Consider the following 17,507-nt stretch of genomic DNA (forward strand, 5'->3'; position numbering starts at 1 on the left):
TATAGGATGGATGTATTATTACAAGTATACACTGTGTGGGAGATAGTATACTCGGGAGGAGGGGTATGCTGTGTGACGTGGGTGCACAGCACGTGTGATGCACACATAGTATGCCACATGGTGTGGGATAGTTGTTGGGAAGGGCCTCCCTGGTGTGTATCAGGCATCCTGTGTGGAGACAGCCGGTGGTGGGAATAGGGGGTGTGCGCCTGGTGTGAGCAGGCAAAGGGGAGTCGCCCTGCTGGGAAGGGGCATGGAGACAAGCCGTTAGATCTTCATCCGTTTCCAGACCCCCCTACCCCAACCCTTGAACTCTCCTACCACACCGTTTCAGGTTCTTCCTCAAGTTCTTCCTCAAGTGCAACCAGAACTGCCTAAAGAATGCAGGGAATCCCCGAGACATGCGCCGCTTCCAGGTGGGCCTGGGAGAGGGGTCCCCTTGCAAACCCAGCCCTTCCTGATGGGGTGAGTGGGGAAGGCTGTGGTCCTGCCACCCCAGGGAAAGCCTCAGGGCAGCTCTCTGCCCAGCCCTGTGCTTTAGGGCCCAATGCCTGCTGGGGGTGGGGCAGTTCCATCTCAGCTTATGCTGGCTGCCAAGGGAGGCTTCATTAGAGTCCCACTTAAGGAGATGCTAATTGTGACATTTTTACATGATTAACGACCCAGCTAATTTGCATAGCGTGAAGCAGAGAGCAGCTGCCCTTAGTACATCCCCAACCTGCACACCCCTCTCAGGGAAGGGTGGGAGGAAGAGAAGGAGGCAGCCCCAGTTTCCTCCCAAGGGCGGGGGCTCCTGCTGATGGTTTCTCAGGCTGAGGCTGCCTCCCCCACTCTCACTCCCACTTGCCTAAGACACATTCCTGCCTTGGAGCCTTGGGGATACAGTGCAGGATGCAGGTATGCCCCCAAAACAGTAGCCATTCTGCCCAAGGAGCCAGCGATTTTTTCAGGACTCTGGATTTTTCTAGTTCCTGGCGATCACTTCCCCTGGGCAGCCCTAGATAGTGCATCTGGGCTGTCACTTGACCTAGCTGCCTGTCCCCTCCAACCCTCCCTTCTATCAGTTCAGCCCCTGGGGGAATCTCTTTCCCCCACCCATGATTCTGAGCTCCAACTGCCAGCCACCCTGGCCAGGTTCTTCAGAATTGCCCACAATAGTTCCCTGCAGGGGGCCCCTGAGGGCCTAAGCCAGGCGGGCTTCCACTCTCCTTGCAGGTGGTGGTGTCCACGACAGTGAGTGTGGACGGACATGTGCTGGCCGTGTCCGACAACATGTTTGTGCACAACAACTCCAAGCATGGTCGCAGGGCGCGCCGGCTGGACCCCTCTGAAGGTCAGGACCCCTAGCCCTTTGGGCCCAGCCAGCCCCCAGTCCCATCCTTGGTGCAGGCCCCTGACCTGTCTCTTCTCCTGCCTGGCAGCTGCCACCCCCTGTATCAAGGCCATCAGCCCCGGGGAGGGCTGGACCACAGGAGGCGCCACCGTCATTGTCATCGGTGACAATTTCTTCGATGGATTGCAGGTCGTGTTCGGGAACGTGCTCGTGTGGAGCGAGGTGGGCCACCCCCTGCCAGTCTCCCTTGGGGCCTCGCGGCTGGGCCCTCCCCTCGCCCCGGGCTGGAACCCGCAGGCCTCCCCTCTCCCCTCGCAGCTCATCACGCCCCACGCCATACGGGTTCAGACGCCCCCGCGGCACATTCCCGGGGTGGTGGAGGTGACCCTGTCCTACAAGTCCAAGCAATTTTGCAAGGGAGCCCCCGGCCGTTTTGTCTACACAGGTAAGGAGTCAGGCGGGGTACAGGGGTTGGGGGCAGACAGGCCTAGGGTTGCTGGAAGGAGCCCCACCTGGTGCCCCAGAGCCTGGGTCTCTGAGTTAGCCAGTATCTCAAGTTCGCCGATGGATCCCTTGACCTCTCCTCCTTCACTGAGCTTCTCCGTTTCTCTCTTCGGCCTGACTCCTCAATCCCCTCCCAGGCTCGGAGTCTCAGCCCTGCCGGGACTTTCTCCTTGCCTATGGTCCTCCTCGCCAGGGCACTCTTCACTCTTCACCCTCACAAATCACCCCCACCACACACACACACACTCCCCAGGGTCTAGAATATCTCCTGGCGGCACATCTGTTTCAAAGATTCTCCAAAATGGGCTCGATGCTCCCTAATCTACCCTCGGTCTCTTGGTCCCCCAAGCCACCCTAGTCTTCCCTCTGTGTGGGCATAAACAGGTGAGCGGGCACGCGCGCGGGCACGCGCGCGCGCACACACACACAGCCCCTGCAGAAAGCCAGGGTGAGAAGTTAACAGAGACCAGAGTATAGAATACCCCATCCCTTCTCTTTCTGACCACCGGCCAGGACCCTCTCCACCTTCCTTCTCCTGCCCTGCCCCAGCCACCCACTTGTTCCCATCCTACTCTCCACAGATAATCTCCTAGCCCTTCCCTGCACTGCACCAGACAATCGGTAGCGATCCTAACTTACTGGTAGGGAGTTGCAGTCTAAGGGGGTGGGGGTGGGGTGGCTGGAGCTGGGAACAAAGTGTGACATAGGTGAAGTTACAGGTAGAGGGGAGGGAAGGACCTCTAGGAGGCAGTGTGGGCTTAACTGGGCTAAGCTGAGACTGCAATGATGAATACGGAGGTAGAGCTGGGAAAGGAAAGGCAGTCCTGGAGAAGGAATGGCAAATGCAAAGACCTGGGAATGAGTGCTTTCCCTGTCCCGGGAAACAGAAGGAAATTCACTAAATCTGGAGTTGGTCGTGAAGAATATGGGTAGGGCTTTGAGGCTTGGTGAGTTGGTCCAGACCTGCCTGGAGAAGGAGGTCATGGGGATGCCTAGTCAGGAGTCTGCCCACTGGCCCGCAGAGCCCTGGATGTGGGCCAGAGTCCCTTCCCCGGGGGGCCCACACCCACTTCTAACGACCAGATGCTGCTGGGAGCCCACCTGATTGGTGATAAATGGAGACTATTGGAGTTTTTAACTTTTGTAATTAATATGTTACTCCTGATCATGCAGACAGAAAGCTCTCCCTCCAGTCCTACCCCTAGGAGTATAGAAACTAATACGTCTATATGGTTGCCCTTTTTTCGAACCACAGATGGGATGGTATAGTGCTTGTGTGTTAATGCCAAGCACCTGGCACAGGGCCCGGCTCAGTAAATATTTGTTGAATCAATGAGCAAAGAAAGGAACAGAGAACACTCAGCGAACCGAACCTCGTTGACCCGTGTGTGCCGAGAGTTTTGGGCTGGGCTGGTTGAAGGGGGTCAGTAGCGAGGCTCCCAGATTGGTTGCTGGCGGGCTTGGTCCTGCAGCAGGCGCTGGGAGGGGGTCCTCCAAACGCCGCCCTTTTCCCCAGCCCTGAATGAGCCCACCATTGACTATGGATTCCAGAGGCTACAGAAAGCCATCCCCAGACACCCCGGAGATCCCGAGAGGCTGCCCAAGGTACCCAGAGGGGCGGGGGGACAGGGATGAGGGTGACCTGAGGCCCCCGGGGGGAGGGGTTGGCGGGGGGTGAAGGGGCAGAGGGGACCCCGGGCCTCTCGGCCGCCCCCCGGGGCTGGCCCTCCGTCCCGCTGTCTCCTCCCCCGCCCCCAGGAAGTGCTGTTGAAGCGGGCGGCCGACTTGGCGGAGGCCCTGTACGGAGTGCCCAGCAGCAACCAGGTATGGCGCCTCCGCCTGCCTCCTCGCGCCGCCAGGCCGGGGACTGTCCCCCTCCCGGCGCCTGCGGCTGCCCCGGCCGTGCCCCGCTCTTGTCTTCGCAGGAGCTCCTCCTGAAGCGCGCGGCCGACGTGGCCGAGGCTCTGTACAGCGCCCCACGCGCGCCTGCGCCGCTCGGACCCTTGGCCCCGAGCCACCCGCACCCCGCCGTCGTGGGCATCAACGCCTTTAGCAGCCCGCTGGCCATCGCCGTCGGGGACGCCACGCCGGGCCCGGAGCCGGGTGCGTCCCGCTGCCCCAGCGCGCGGCTCCCCACCCCGCGCCCGCCCGCACTGCGCGCCTGACCACCCTCTCCCGCAGGCTACGCGCGCAGCTGCGGCAGCGCGTCCCCGCGCGGGTTCGCGCCCAGCCCCGGCTCGCAGCAGAGCAGCTACGGCAGCGGCCTCGGCGCGGGCCTCGGCGGCTACGGGACACCGGGCGTTGCCGGCCTAGGCGTGCCCGGGTCCCCTAGCTTCCTCAATGGCTCCACGGCCACCTCGCCCTTCGCCAGTGAGTGTCCCCGGCCCGGAGAGCTGCATGGGGCTCGGCCATGCCCCCTCCCAGCCCAGGGCGGGTGGGGGGCTTCAGGCGACTCTCTCACCACCGTCGTGTGACCCGTCTCTGCTGTCCCCTCAACCCCACCCCTCGGCAGGATTCTGGACCCTGGGGCCGGGGCAGTTCTCGCACCTTTCGTCTCTTTGCCGATTTCAGCTGCACACCTAGTTTCTAGCCCTGCTTTCCTCCTGAAAGGGACCTTAACGGGGCGCCGGGGTATCCAGATGATACCTGGCGGACCGCCACCTTTCCGTCTTACGCCAGGACTTTGGGGGGAGGCTAGCGCCCCCTGCCGGAGGCCCTAGGGAACTAATGGCTCAGACCAAATGGGCTTCTACCTGTCTGGGGGCGGGGAACCGGGTCGGGTGGGAAGATGTGGCTCCCTGCAGTCAGCTAGAGAAGAGCAAAGGAAGTCCTTGTGGTCGTTCAGCTGGATTCAGGATTCAGGGTTTGAAAGCCCAAGTCAGGAGCTGTCATTTAACAAGTTACTCTATTTCTTTCAGCTTCAGTTTCCTGTCTGTAAAATTAGATCAGTGTCCCCCTGCCTAGGGTTGTTCTCAGATCTGAATGCGCCACTGTGCGTGAAATGCCCTGAAATGACTTAGAAAGGGTGCATGATTTCACATCCTGGGTACTGCTCTTCCTGGCTGTGGGTTTGAGCCTGACGCTCTCCTGGTGGCCTGGGCTCAGCTTCTGGGACCCAAAACCCCATATGCCCATGTTTACACAGGCCATGAACCTCTGCTCTCTCTACCTAAACCTCTGTGTCTCCTGGCTCTCTGCTCAGGCCAGACTCCTCTTCTTCCACTTCCTTCAGATTGGAACAGCATTCTTAAAGACTCTGGGTGCCCCTTAAATTCTAAACTGGTGGGGTCTGGACTACCAACCCCTCTCTTCCATCACACACACAGTGCAGTCAGAAGTGGGGAACCTACTGCCCCAGGGGGCAGAAGCCACCCCATCTGGGATCTCCCTGTTCAGCCAGAGGATCAAGAATTCTAGAGTAGCTTGAGCCCTGCTTCCAGCATCAGTTGGGAACACCCTGCACTTGCCTAAGTGTCAGTCCCATCTCATAACCAGGTCTTACCCAGGTCCCCATTCATTCCCTGTGTTCTTCTCATTGAGTTGGCCAGGGGATGCCTGAAATGACATCTGTCTGCTTGGGCCTTCTTTTGGTTTTCTGCTTTGGCCACCAGCAACTCCCAGTTGGACCCACAAATCCCAGTACTACCCAAGCTACAATATGTGGCTGTGAGCTCCCAGCTTTGAAAGATACAGTACATTTTCTGACATTCATCTCCAGCCCTCCTCGGAGCTCCATGGACCTCATCCATTAGCTGTGAGCACTGTCTTTGGGAGTGGGTGCTCCATGAGGCTGAGAACATTTATTTGGAACAGGGGTAGCTGTTGAAGGCATCACTTTATCCAAGGGGAATTGGGGGTGGTGTGCTCTGATGCCAAAGGCAGCCTTCTCGAGCCATTGGTTTCTTTCAGAAATCCCCCACCTCATGCCAGCTGCTTGGACAGCACTCAAATCACAGCCTTATTTGTATTCAAAAGAGAGAGACAGGGAAAAGGGTTTCAATGAGAATGTAGAAAGGAGGATCCAGAGGGGCCCAAAGCCCTAGGAGAGGAGGCCGCAGGAAGGAGGGACAGCCAGAGCCTCGTTGCAGGAGGCTCCCTGGCTATTCTCAGAGGAGCGGTGAACAGCCCTAGGTGCCCAGCAGGTCTCAAATAGGAAGATGTAAGGATGTGGATCTCTGTATTTTTTTTTAAACTTGACTGGCTGGAGGAGGGAGATACAGGAGGCCTCCAGGCCCTGGCTAGGGGTGACAAGGACCTGTGTTAAGCTGGCAGAGAACAAAGTGCCCAGTGCAGGTGTGTGGGGAAGGTTGGTAAGGGAAACATATGTGTAGAGGAAGTTAGGGTACTTGTGTGAGTTAAGATCCTGGGCAACGACGCCATATAACAGGAAGCTGTGTGTACCCCCCAAACATCCCAGATCCCTTGCCCCAGCTCTGGTATGAACCCTGATCTTTGACTCTAACATTGGTACCCCAAGGCCCACGAATGTTCCTTAGCATCTTGGAATCCCAGCTGCTTTCAGCAGGAACCCTGACCTATTCTATTCCATCTGTTCCACATCGTTCACTTTTCAGGGTACCTCCCAATATTTGGTTTTGTTGCGTGTTCTGCTTTTGCTTTGATTTTGACCTAGTCTGGCCCTGGCGTTTGCAGCCCCAAGAAAGGGTCTTTAGAACCCCCCAGAAGGCAATTACTGGCCCAGGACCCCAGGGCCTCCTAGTCTGCCTCTATACCCTGCCCAATACTGGTCTCCCCAGGACCCTCACTGCAGCCCCCTAGTGAGGTCTGAGCCTGATGCCTGGGTCAGCAGCCCCCCTGGGGCCCACTGCCCAAGCCAGGGCTCCAACCAAGCTGCTCACTCTGGTGCTGTCTCCCTGTTGTGTCTCCCACCGCCTTCCCTGCTACACCTGCCCCTCCCTGCCCCGCCCCGGAGTCATGCCCTCTAGCCCCCCGCTGGCCGCTGCCTCCTCCATGTCCCTCCCGGCCGCTGCCCCCACCACCAGCGTCTTCTCCTTCTCGCCTGTCAACATGATCTCCGCTGTCAAACAGAGGAGCGCCTTCGCCCCCGTGCTGCGCCCACCCAGCTCCCCACCCCAGGCCTGCCCGAGAGCCCACGGAGAGGGACTTCCAGGTGGGTGACCCGTGCTGCCCTGCTATGGCCCGGTGGAGCGGCTAGGCTTCGGGGGCTTACTCTGTCCACATGTCACCAGAGCTTCAGGCTGGTTGGCCAGGTGTCTCTGGAGGGTGTAGAGCAGGGAGCTCTGCAGGGGTCCCAGGGTGTCCATCTGGATCCCACCTCCCTGGTCCCCATCGCTTGGGGTGGTCACCACTCCGGAGACTGTCCGTTGGCCCCTTGACCAAGGAGAAGACTGGAATCCTATTGGAGAAGACCTGGAAACCACTCCAAGGCCCCATCCCCACCTGGTTGAGCCCAGAGCAAAGATCCTCCACTCAGAGCTGGAGAAACCCTACACAGGCTGCAGGCCTTTGACCTGGGCCTCCCAGCATGTGCAGGAGGATAGTATACACCCTTGCGGGGTTTGGATCACTTAGGGGGTGGAAGGGGACTGACTTTAGATGAGGTTTAGCCCAGTTCCCACTTCCCCACTTACGGGTGTAGAACTGAGACAATGTTACCCCAGCCACATGCCATTAGTGAAATGGTGGTCATTTGTCAGTTATTGATCTCCTTCAAGTCCACATCCAACTTAGCAAAGCCTGGGCCCTATACCAGGGGTATAGAGTGAGTCAGGGAGTTACCTGCCCTCGAATAAGATGACTCTTAGGGTGGGTTCATTAGGTGATTTCAAAGGACGCACAGTCTTTTGGTCTTTAAGTTTGTTTGGGGTTTTTTTTTGCCTTGTTTCCAAGTTTTGGATAATTTTTCTTAACCTGAGTGTGTCTGGAGCTTCAAATATGAGTTTTGGGGAGCAGGGGGCCACTGATGTCTCCCACCAGCAGAGAGAACCGGTCAGGGGCAGAGGTTTCGGCAGGGGAGGGGAGGATGGAAGTGATGAATTTTTTGGATGTCTGAGAGGGAGACACGCCCCTGCTGCATGAGGGGGGTCCATTCTCCAAGATGCTGACCTCTTTTCTGACCTGGTACTCTGTTTCCTTTCCTTGACACAGGCCCTGCGGAGGAAGCAGGGCTGGAAAGAGGAGCCCAGACACAGGCCCTGCGGAGGAAGCAGGGCTGGAAAGAGGAGCCCAGAGTCACCTCTTTCCAGTGAGGGAGTTAGGCAGGCAAGGGCCTGGGGCTGCACCCAAGAGATCCAAGGGGCTCGCCTTACCTAACTGTCTGCCAGGACCAGGAACAACCCGGCACCTGCCAGGCTCTCTGTAGCTCTGCGTGCTGTCTCCAGCCCAGAGGCACACAGGCAGAGAAGGTCCCCAGGCCACACAGAGCTTATGGTTCCTGTCTTTGCTTACCACAGACCAGCCTTTTGAGGATTCCGACAAGTTCCACTCTTCAGCCCGGGGGCTTCAGGGCCTGGCATACTCCTAATCACGGTAGGTCTCCAGCTGGGCCTTGCTTCCTCCCCTGGCCCTGCCGAGACTCTGCAAAAGACATTACCCAGGGTGGGGCCCTGGGGTCCAATTCTCTCTCTCCGGGGCCTGTCTAGACAGCTGTCAGGGCCACACAGCCAGCTCCCCCTCCCCACCCCAGCGGCCCAAGCTGAACAGGCAGAGAGAAGGGGTTTCCTGTCCCGTTGCAGCCAGCCTTTTTCCAGAACCTTCTTGTCTCCCTCTCCCCACCAGGTCTGCCAGTGTTGCCCCCACTGAACCCGGACTGGAGGTCCCTCTGGGATACACACTCAACGTCCTGGACGGCAGCACAGACAGACGCTGAGCCAGGGCTTCAGGCGGACATCCACCCAAAGGCCTAAACAGGCCACCCTGTGCTTGAGGCCTCTAGTCCCACAGGCTTCTCTCACCTCCCTTCCTCCGGGCTGGTCGGAAGCCTTAGCACTGTGCTAATGCTCTTGGCAGGAGAGCATCCCAGGGGGGTCCCGGGGTGCTGGGCTTTCCTCACTGGGTCAGTTCCTCTGGAAGAGATGGACCTTGTGCAGACCGGACCATCAGGCGACAGGAGCAGGGGATGGGGACCGTGGGGAAGAGGACAGCTCAGGGAGAAGTGGCCTGGGGAGGTCCTGTTTGTGTCTGACCCATCTCAGCTGGCCCAGCATCCCGACCTTGCTCCAGGGCAAGGGGTGGTGCCCAGCAGCCTCCCGAGGCCTGCCCAGGCTCCCATGGAGCTTCCAATGGCTGCTCGATCCCTGTGGCTGCCCCCTCCGAGGCCCGCACACTCATGCTTGCCGCATATGAATCCCACCGGGGGCTTTGGGCATGGAGTGTGCAGAAGAGGGAGTGCCAAGCCCCCTAAATGGTGGGTCTTCCTCCCAACGGCTATCTCATGGACTCTGGCCCCACTCACACATGACTCTGGCTGGCCCCATAGTACCATGGAATGGGCCTAGCTGCCACTGGCCTCACATTCTGCTCTGCTGAGGTTGGAGAAAACAGAACAATAAACACAGCTGCAGGTGGCCACCTGGCCTCTCTGGCCTGCTTCCTTGGCGTGGGTCTTCTTTTCTCAGTGGTTCTGCTGCTCTCCTGGGGCCCCTCCCAGCCATGCCCCTGGGTGGCCTTCTCACATGTCGGGCTTTTTCAATAGCCCCAGAGTTCAGCTGAGCAAGGATTGCTTGCCCCACATCTGCTCGCAAGGACCATTGGGGGTGGTGGGCCGGCTAGCAGGCCTGGGGTCCCAGGATGTGGGCTCCACCCCAGAAGCTTAGACTGGGAGCATAGTCTGGCCACAGAGGACTCCATCCCCCAGCTGTTGTCTGGCCAGGGCCAAGGCAGAGGTTGTCAGAGGACTGCCCAGGAATGAGAACAGCACAAATAAAGTGCCACTCGGTTACACAGAGGCTCAGAAAAGAGATCCACTCTGAACGAAGGTCATGAGGCCAAGGCAGGTCAGGGTAGGAGGGCTTTTGGCCCTAAGGTTGCCTGTTTGAGCAGATCTCCACCACCTCTGCCCCCAGGCCTAGGCACCTTTGTCTCTCCTGTCTCATCCGGGAGGAGAGGTAGTAAAGAGGCTGGATTCTTAGGCTCATTTACCCTGCCCCCTTCTGGAATGAATTCCTGCCGTCCCCTGAGATGTATCTCCCAGATCTCAAAGGTCTGGCTGGTTGACTCTTTTGACCCACTGTCCAGGGAGCCTAGCATCCAGCTCCAGGCCTCAGGCTTTACTCTCTTCCTGGTGGTCCTCTTTGGCTCTGGCCTCCAGAAGCTCTACAGCCCATGACCATATGCCCCGGGGTCCTCTGGACAAAATACACTTGCCAAGGCAAGATGGGCTGCTCATGCCCTTCAGAGGCCTCCACTGCCTTCTTTTGTGTTCTTGGTCAATACCTGGGGATTCAGCTCACTGGGGGCCCATGACCGGGAGAGGCTTCCATTCATCTCCGTGCTCCCCTAGCCTCCCCCTCTGCTCTTGCTTCTAATCCATGTTGCAGAGTCCCAGAGCCCGCCAGCCCATGCCCTGCTCCACAGGCTCCAAGCGATTCCTATGGCCCAGGTCCCACCCAGGCTAAACACCCAAAGCACTATAATATGCCCTGGATGCAGGGGGTAGCTGGGTTGTGGTCACACTCTGGTCCCTGGGGTGGGTCAGGTGCACAGTTGATAGAAATGGGATGTGAGATCTGTCTTCAAAGATCTCAAAACTGTCCTCAGGGGGCGCCTGAGTGGCTCAGTGGGTAAAAGCCTCTGCCTTCAGCTCGGGTCATGATCCCAGGGTCCTGGGATCGAGCCCCACATCGCGCGCTCTGCTCGGTGGGCAGCCTGCTTCCTCCTCTCTCTCTGCCTGCCTCTCTGCCTACTTGTGATCTCTGAGTGTCAAATAAATAAAATCTTTAAAAAAAAAAAAAACTGTCCTCAGGCCACCATCCAACTCAACACTGCCCACCGCCTCGTGCACAGAAGGCAGGATTAAATCAGTGACTAAATGCTGGCTTTGGACGGAACTGTGTCCTCCCAAAATTCATACATTAAGCCCTAACCCCTCCCTCCGTGTGGTGTTTTTGGACCTAGGACCTTTAAGGAGACAATTAAGGTTAAATAAGGTTTAGTTTAGTCTGACAGAACTAGCATCCTTGTATGAAGAGGAAGAGACTCCAGAACCTTCTCCACTATGAGGGTACAGTTGAGGGGTCCATCTATGGGCCAGAGAGAGCATCCCCACCTGGAACTGAATCCACTGACCCCTTGATCTGAGACCTCTAACTTCCAGAACAATGAGAAAACATGTTTCTGTTGTTCAAGCCATTCAGTCTCTAGTATTTTGTTATGGCGGCCCAGGCTGACAAATACAATGTTCTTTCCCACGTGTCTCAGTTTGGATTCCCCTAGAAGCAGAACCTGAGACAAGTTCCCTGCTGGAGAACTCTGGGAGACAGTATAGAGCATACGTCAGAGCTTCCCCACCAAGTGGCAGAGAATCTGGGGTATTGATCCTCCAGCCCTCTGCAGTTGCCTAAGGACTAATCCCAGGAGATGAACTCTCTGGCACTTCTGGCCTGCCCTCCCACCTGCAGAGAAAAAGCCACCAATTAGGGTTTTGTTCTAGAATGTTGTGAGCAAGTACCAGAACCAAACTGTAAGTCCAAAGGGATATGGGCAAGGTGCCAAGAGCCTCTACTTCAAGCCCTTTAGAGAGAGCATCTTTCCAGAAAGTCCTCTGCCTTCCTCCCTCATATATTTTCCAGCAGAAGCAGGCTGTTGTGTTCTGCATCCTCCCCTGGGGACCTGGTAGCCCTGGACCTGGCAGTCGTTGGGGCTGCATTTAACTCAGACAGGACCCACTGTGGACAGGCTCCACTGACTCAAGCTAAGGTAGACAGCAGCTTGGACAAGCCATCCAGCTGAGTATTCTGCAGAATGCCCTTCTCCGCCACCCCCAACCCATATAAGTGGGGTCCCTCTTCTTCCCCCAAAAAAATCTCCCAGAAAAATGGGAAGGGCCATGCATCAGGGGAAAGATGGTCTTTTCAATAAATGATATTGAGTCCATCGCATATTTATATGAAAAATTAAACTGGACCTCTACCTCACACCATACACAAAAATTAATTCTAATGGGTTGTGGATCCCAATGTGAAAGCTAAAACAATAAATTTCATGCCTTTCAAGATTGACTAGAAGCCTTTTGCCAGAGTAACCTCCAAGGTTTGTTTTCCCACTGCATGATCAATTTTATTTTATTTTTTTTAAAGATTTTATTTATTTATTTCACAGAGATCACAAGTAGGCAGAGAGGCAGGCAGAGAGAGAGAAGAGGAAGCAGGCTCCCCGCAGAGCAATGAACCCAATGTGGGGCTCGATTCCAGGACCCTGGGATCATGACCTGAGCCGAAGGCAGAGGCTTTGACCCACTGAGCCACCCAGGAACCCCTGCATGATCAATTTTAGAATGAGGCAAGTATTGAACATGTTTGAGGTGGTTTGAATGGACTGTCGGAATATCTTTTCTCTTTCCTAGAATGACTTCTCTAAATGGGAAAAAGTTCATGCATCATAGGGTCTTTCCCCCCTAGAATAGACAGGCTCTTCACAATGATTCGCCGAAGCTCCTAGCTCCTGAGCCTAGGGTGGCCCCCTCCTGCCTTCCTACCCACACCTATACCCTTGAGCTTCCTTCCTCTGCCACCGTTCAGTGGCAGAAACAAGACCCATCGGAGGATGGAAGGAAATGAGCCACCTCCTTGAAGCTTGAAGTCTATTGTTCACAAGAAGACCCCCAACATGAGGGTCCTAATGGGTATGCAGCAATGACCATCCCTGTGGACTCATCTTCCTGTTACTTCCTGAACCTTCTTCTCTTCACACTCATTGTGAGATTTAAAAAAAATTGTTTTTATTTAACTAATCTCTACACCCAGTGTGGGGCTTGAACTTATGACCCCAAGATCAAGAGTCGCATGCCCTTCTGGCTGAGTCAGCCAGGCGCCCCTCATTAGGAGATTTTTACCAGAACTTCTTAACTGAATGTAGTCTAAGTTGTCAGTCTTTTCTTTATGGTTAGTGCTTCCTGTATCCTTTTAAGAAAACTTTACCTACCTATAAATCAAGAAGATATTTTTGAATATGGTATGAGCTAGGAGTCAAGTTCATTTTTGTCCAGATAGTTACTTGGCTCAAGTCCATTTATTGAAATGACCAACTTTTACCCCCTGCTCTGCAATTGGCACCTTTATCATGAATCAAGCACCCATATGTATATGGGTCTGTTCTGGATTCTCTGTTCTCATCCATTGGTCTTTTTTTTTTTAATCTTTACACCAATACTATCTTAAGTACTTACCACACTATCTTAAGTACTTAACTACTTGACATTTGTAGTAAGTTTTTGAAATCTAGTACGGCAAGTTGTCCTATTTAGTTCTTCATGATTATCTTGGCTACACTTGGTCCTTTGCATTTCCATATAAATGTGATATTCAGTTTACTAACTTCTATTTTTCAAAACGTATTGAATTTTCCTTGGCATTGCATCTGTAAATTTATAGGTCAGTTAATGGAGAATTGACACCTTTAATATACTGACTATTTCAATCTATGGATATGGTATATCTATTTATTTCTATCTTTTAAAACTTCTCTAAATAGTACTTTATAGACCTCTGTCTTATACATCTTTCATTTATTCTTCAGTATTTGATTACTTTATGCTATTATAAATAACATTTTCTTAATTTCGCTATTTGTCATGTGTATACAATTGATTTTTGAACAATAACCTTATATCCAGCAAACTTTCTTAACTCATTTATAGTAATACTTTATCCATAGATTATCTTGGATTTTCTTAACTTAATCCAATTTCTTGGATTTTCTTAACTACAAAGGACAATTTTATCTCTTCATTTCCAGTCCTTGTTTCTTTTTCTTGCCTAAATGCACTGACTAGACCAATTCATTGGTCATAGACAATTCATTGTTGAATAAAAGGAGTAATAGCGGACATCTTTGTTTTGTTCCTGATCCCAAAGGCAAACTTTGGCTTTTTACCATTAAGTATCACATTTGGTTTTATAGATATCCTTTTATTTCTAATTTTCTTTAAAATCTGTAAAATTTTGGGGCACCTGGGTGGCTCAGTGGGTTAAAGCCTCTGCCTTTGGCTCAGGTCATGATCCCAGGGTTCTGGGATGGAGCCCCGCAACATCGCAACATCGGGCTCTCTGCTCAGCAGGAAGCCTGCTTCCTCCTCTCTCTCTCTGCCTGCCTCTCTGTCTGCCTGCTTGTGATCTCTGTCTGTCAAATAAATAAATAAAATCTTTTAAAAAAATAAATAAAATAAAAATTTTAAAATTTTGAATAGATGTTCAAATTTTATAAAATGCTTTTCTGCAAATATTTGAGATAATAAATTATTTTGTTGACGTGATGAATTACATTCATTGTATGTCTAATGACAACCCATTGCATTAACTGTATAATTACTTGTTTCATGGTAATCTCCCATCCTTTACCCAGGAGATACCATTTGTCATCAGGGAGTCCATTCCCTCTCTCCCTCCATCTCTCCCTCTCCCCTCAATCCTTCTCTCTCTCCTACTCTCCCAGAAGGCACTCATTGGCCCTCACCTTCCCCACTTCTCAGGAAGTTAGGCTTCTGGGAAACAAAATGCAGAAACCAGCAGACCGCCCTGGTATTTCAGCCTGCTGTGCTACCTTCTGGGAGCAGGGCTGCAAACGCAACAAGAACAAATGTAAATTCAAGTCTCACTAAGTCATTCTACCTCCACTCTAACCTGCCTCTCCCCAGCTGGACTCTTGGCTCTGGGTCCCCTGTACTGGATTTCTATAAGGGCAATCTTGGGCCATCCGTTCCAAAGACCTGCCTCCACCTACCTCCCCAAGGAAAAGGTGGCCAAACCTTGCAGGGGAGCCAAGCGGCAGCCCTGGGGGGATGGGGTCACTCTGGGTTCAGAGCTTCCAGGACTGCCAAGGGGAGTGGTGGGAGGGTTCTGAGTGCAGGACCCCCTCTGGAGACAGAATGGAAGAGATTTCCTGACTCTAAAGATGTAGAAGAGGCTTCTCAGCAGGACAATAACAGAAACAACACCTTTTTTTTTTTTTTTTCACATTCTTTAGGTAATTTTATTCCTTGAGAGAGGAGGGGTCAAGTGTTTAAAAGGGGAAGGAAAAATGCCATAGCAGGTCTGTTGTTACTTGGGGCCCAGCATCCCAGCATCTTGTCTCTTAAAAGCCTTTCCTTCCCCATCCCCTGCCAGCCTTGGGAGTGAAGGCAGCTCCCGAGGCCTCCCTGGCTGTGCAGTGGGCCCCTCAGGCTGGCCTGACAGGGCTCCGGGGAGAGGGGGAGTGTGGATGCGTCCCCATGGCAAGGTTGTAAAGGGCTGTCTGGCACTGTGACCGAGGGACACTCCAAAGTTGGGCAGCCATCCCAGGAGTCCAGGAAAGCCCTCTGGCCTGGACCCCTGTCCCTGTTGCCTCTCTTGGGGTTCCACTCATCTTGGAGCCTGGCTCCCCTCCACACATCCACCCACTCACCCAGCGTCCGAGTTGACCTTCGGGTGGCAGAGGAGGGTCTGGCCACTTTGGGGCTGGCAGGGACTCGAGCTCAGCCAGCTTTGGCTTCTGTGGTAAAAGCTGGTTTGTCTGGGGCTGCTCCCTAGGCCATTCTTGGAGCCAGGCCCAGCAGGCCCCCTTGCCAAGATAAACTTGGCTGGTGGGTGTAATCTGGTGGAGTGGCTGCTGAGCGGGCCCAAACTTGGCAGGCCTCTTGGTGGTGCCCTGGCCTGGTCCACAGCACAAAGTCCCACAAGGTCCCGGGGGCAGGCCAGGCCAGGCCAGGAGCAGGGACCGAAAGCCTACTTGCTGGGCATCTCTCTGCCCTCTTTGTTGACGGAGGCAGGGACATCCGCTCTCTTGATCTCAGCCGGAAACCAAAACCTCAGAATGAAGCCTCAAGGTTGACCAAATTCCTTCAAACCTACTCCCTTGTGGGAGCAGTGCTGTAGCAGAAGATGGCGGAGAGGGGGTCGCAGGGAGCTCTAGGTGCCTGTGTGCATGCTTGGGTGTGTGTGTGTGCAAGTGTGGGCTGCCAGAGCAGAGAAAGAACCCCCACAAGGCCTCTGCTGCTGCGCATGGTATGAGGGGGCTATGCCGCCATTATGCCTCACGTTCACTCAGCACTTGCCCCTGACCCGTCCTCTTAGGTGGGATTCCCTGGAACGGAGCTAAAATGGGCATCTGGGAGCATGTGAAAGTCTTCCCTGGAAGAAAAGCCGTGAGGGAGGCAGGACAGGGCAGGGCAAAGAGCTGAGAACGATCCCAGCAGGGAGCTCTGGAGCTTGAAGTTCACACCAGTTGGACCAGCCAGCGGCAAGGAGAAAGCTAGAATACCTCCGGGCCAGTCAGTCCTTGTTCACAGGCTGCCAAAGCGGGACGGAGCATGGAACCCCTGTGTCAGGCAGCTCCCAGTCGGCCAAGAGCAGTACTTGGGGGAGGCCGCCAGCTATTAGCAGACAACTCTCCCTTCAGTCAGGGGATGGGGGCACTGGCTGCTGAGAAGGTTCTCAATGGGACAGGAAGGGCCTCCACCCTAGCCATCTCACGTACCTCCAGAACAGGGGTAGGCCTTTGTGGGACCACTATTTCCTGAGTGGCAAGCATGCCCCTTGTGTTTCCAGCTGGGCTGTTTGGGAGTGTCCCGGGCTGTTGACAAACAAAGGGGAGGATCTGTGCAGGGAGATGGTTGAGGCCGGCAGTGCTCAGCAGCAGAGGTGGACATGTGACCAAGGGAACCTTAAGAGCAGTCACTCACTGCGGAGGTGATGGGTGGTTGTCTCCACTGGCTCTGCTGACCCAGGCCCCAGGCTGTTATCCCAACCCTCTTGTGCCTGTTGTTCCCCTCCCCAACCAAGTTGGGCCATTTCCTTTCTCACCTCCCCGATCAGGTAGCCCCTCAGCGGGTCCCAGTCCCTGGACTGGGGAGGGGGAGGGCTGGCGGCTTGCTGTCCCTCTAGTCTCCTTCCAAGACATCATCTTGGCATCAACACCTGCTTTCCTTGGGCCTTCCCTTTTCGTGCCCAAGAGCCAATTTCCAAAACACAACAAAAAACACTGAGCCTGCTCTGTTCTCCCTCCGAACTGCTAAATCTGAAATGTACACAGAAAGGTAACTTTCTTTGCCCTGAAGTCAACTTTATCTGATATTAAGGTAGCCACTCCTGCAGCACCTGGCTGGCTCCCTGCCTGGAGCATGTGGCTCTGATCTCAGGGTTGTGGGTTCGAGCCCTGTGTTGGGTACAGAGATAACTTAAAAATAAAATCTTTAGGGGGAAAAAAAAAGCCTCTCCTACTTTCTTAATATATCCTTTTCCAGCCTTTTACTTTCAAGGTGCCTATATCTTTACACTGGAAGTGAGTTTGTTACTGTCTATAGCAGGGTCCCATCTTGTAATCCACTCGGCCAATCAGCTGGGCACTTAAGTGTACTTTTCTTTTTTTTTTTTTTTAAAGATTTATTTATTTATTTATTTGACAGACAGATCACAAGTAGGCAGAGAGGCAGGCAGAGAGAGAGGAGGAAGCAGGCTCCCCGCTGAGCAGAAAGCCCAATGTGGGGCTTGATCCCAGG

The 17,507-nt window shown here is 54.3% G+C and overlaps 1 protein-coding gene across 1 annotated transcript in view; it reads left to right on the forward strand.

The window, feature by feature from the left end:
• LOC111141777 (early B-cell factor 4) overlaps positions 1-9,386 on the forward strand; it is a 56,961-nt gene extending 47,575 nt beyond the window's left edge. The window contains exons 7-17 of the mRNA XM_022494584.1: positions 335-416; positions 1,216-1,333; positions 1,422-1,555; positions 1,652-1,778; positions 3,354-3,442; positions 3,596-3,661; positions 3,763-3,940; positions 4,019-4,207; positions 6,771-6,968; positions 8,272-8,347; positions 8,597-9,386. Of these exons, the coding sequence (XP_022350292.1) occupies positions 335-416; positions 1,216-1,333; positions 1,422-1,555; positions 1,652-1,778; positions 3,354-3,442; positions 3,596-3,661; positions 3,763-3,940; positions 4,019-4,207; positions 6,771-6,968; positions 8,272-8,342 (1,252 nt within the window). The 3' untranslated portion in view covers positions 8,343-8,347; positions 8,597-9,386. The remainder of the gene's footprint in view (positions 1-334; positions 417-1,215; positions 1,334-1,421; positions 1,556-1,651; positions 1,779-3,353; positions 3,443-3,595; positions 3,662-3,762; positions 3,941-4,018; positions 4,208-6,770; positions 6,969-8,271; positions 8,348-8,596) is intronic.
• The last annotated feature ends 8,121 nt before the right edge of the window (positions 9,387-17,507 follow it).

This window comes from Enhydra lutris, unplaced genomic scaffold (genome assembly GCF_002288905.1).
Source record: "Enhydra lutris kenyoni isolate GAN:26980312 unplaced genomic scaffold, ASM228890v2 scaffoldscaffold6, whole genome shotgun sequence".
Lineage (NCBI taxonomy): Eukaryota > Metazoa > Chordata > Mammalia > Carnivora > Mustelidae > Enhydra > Enhydra lutris.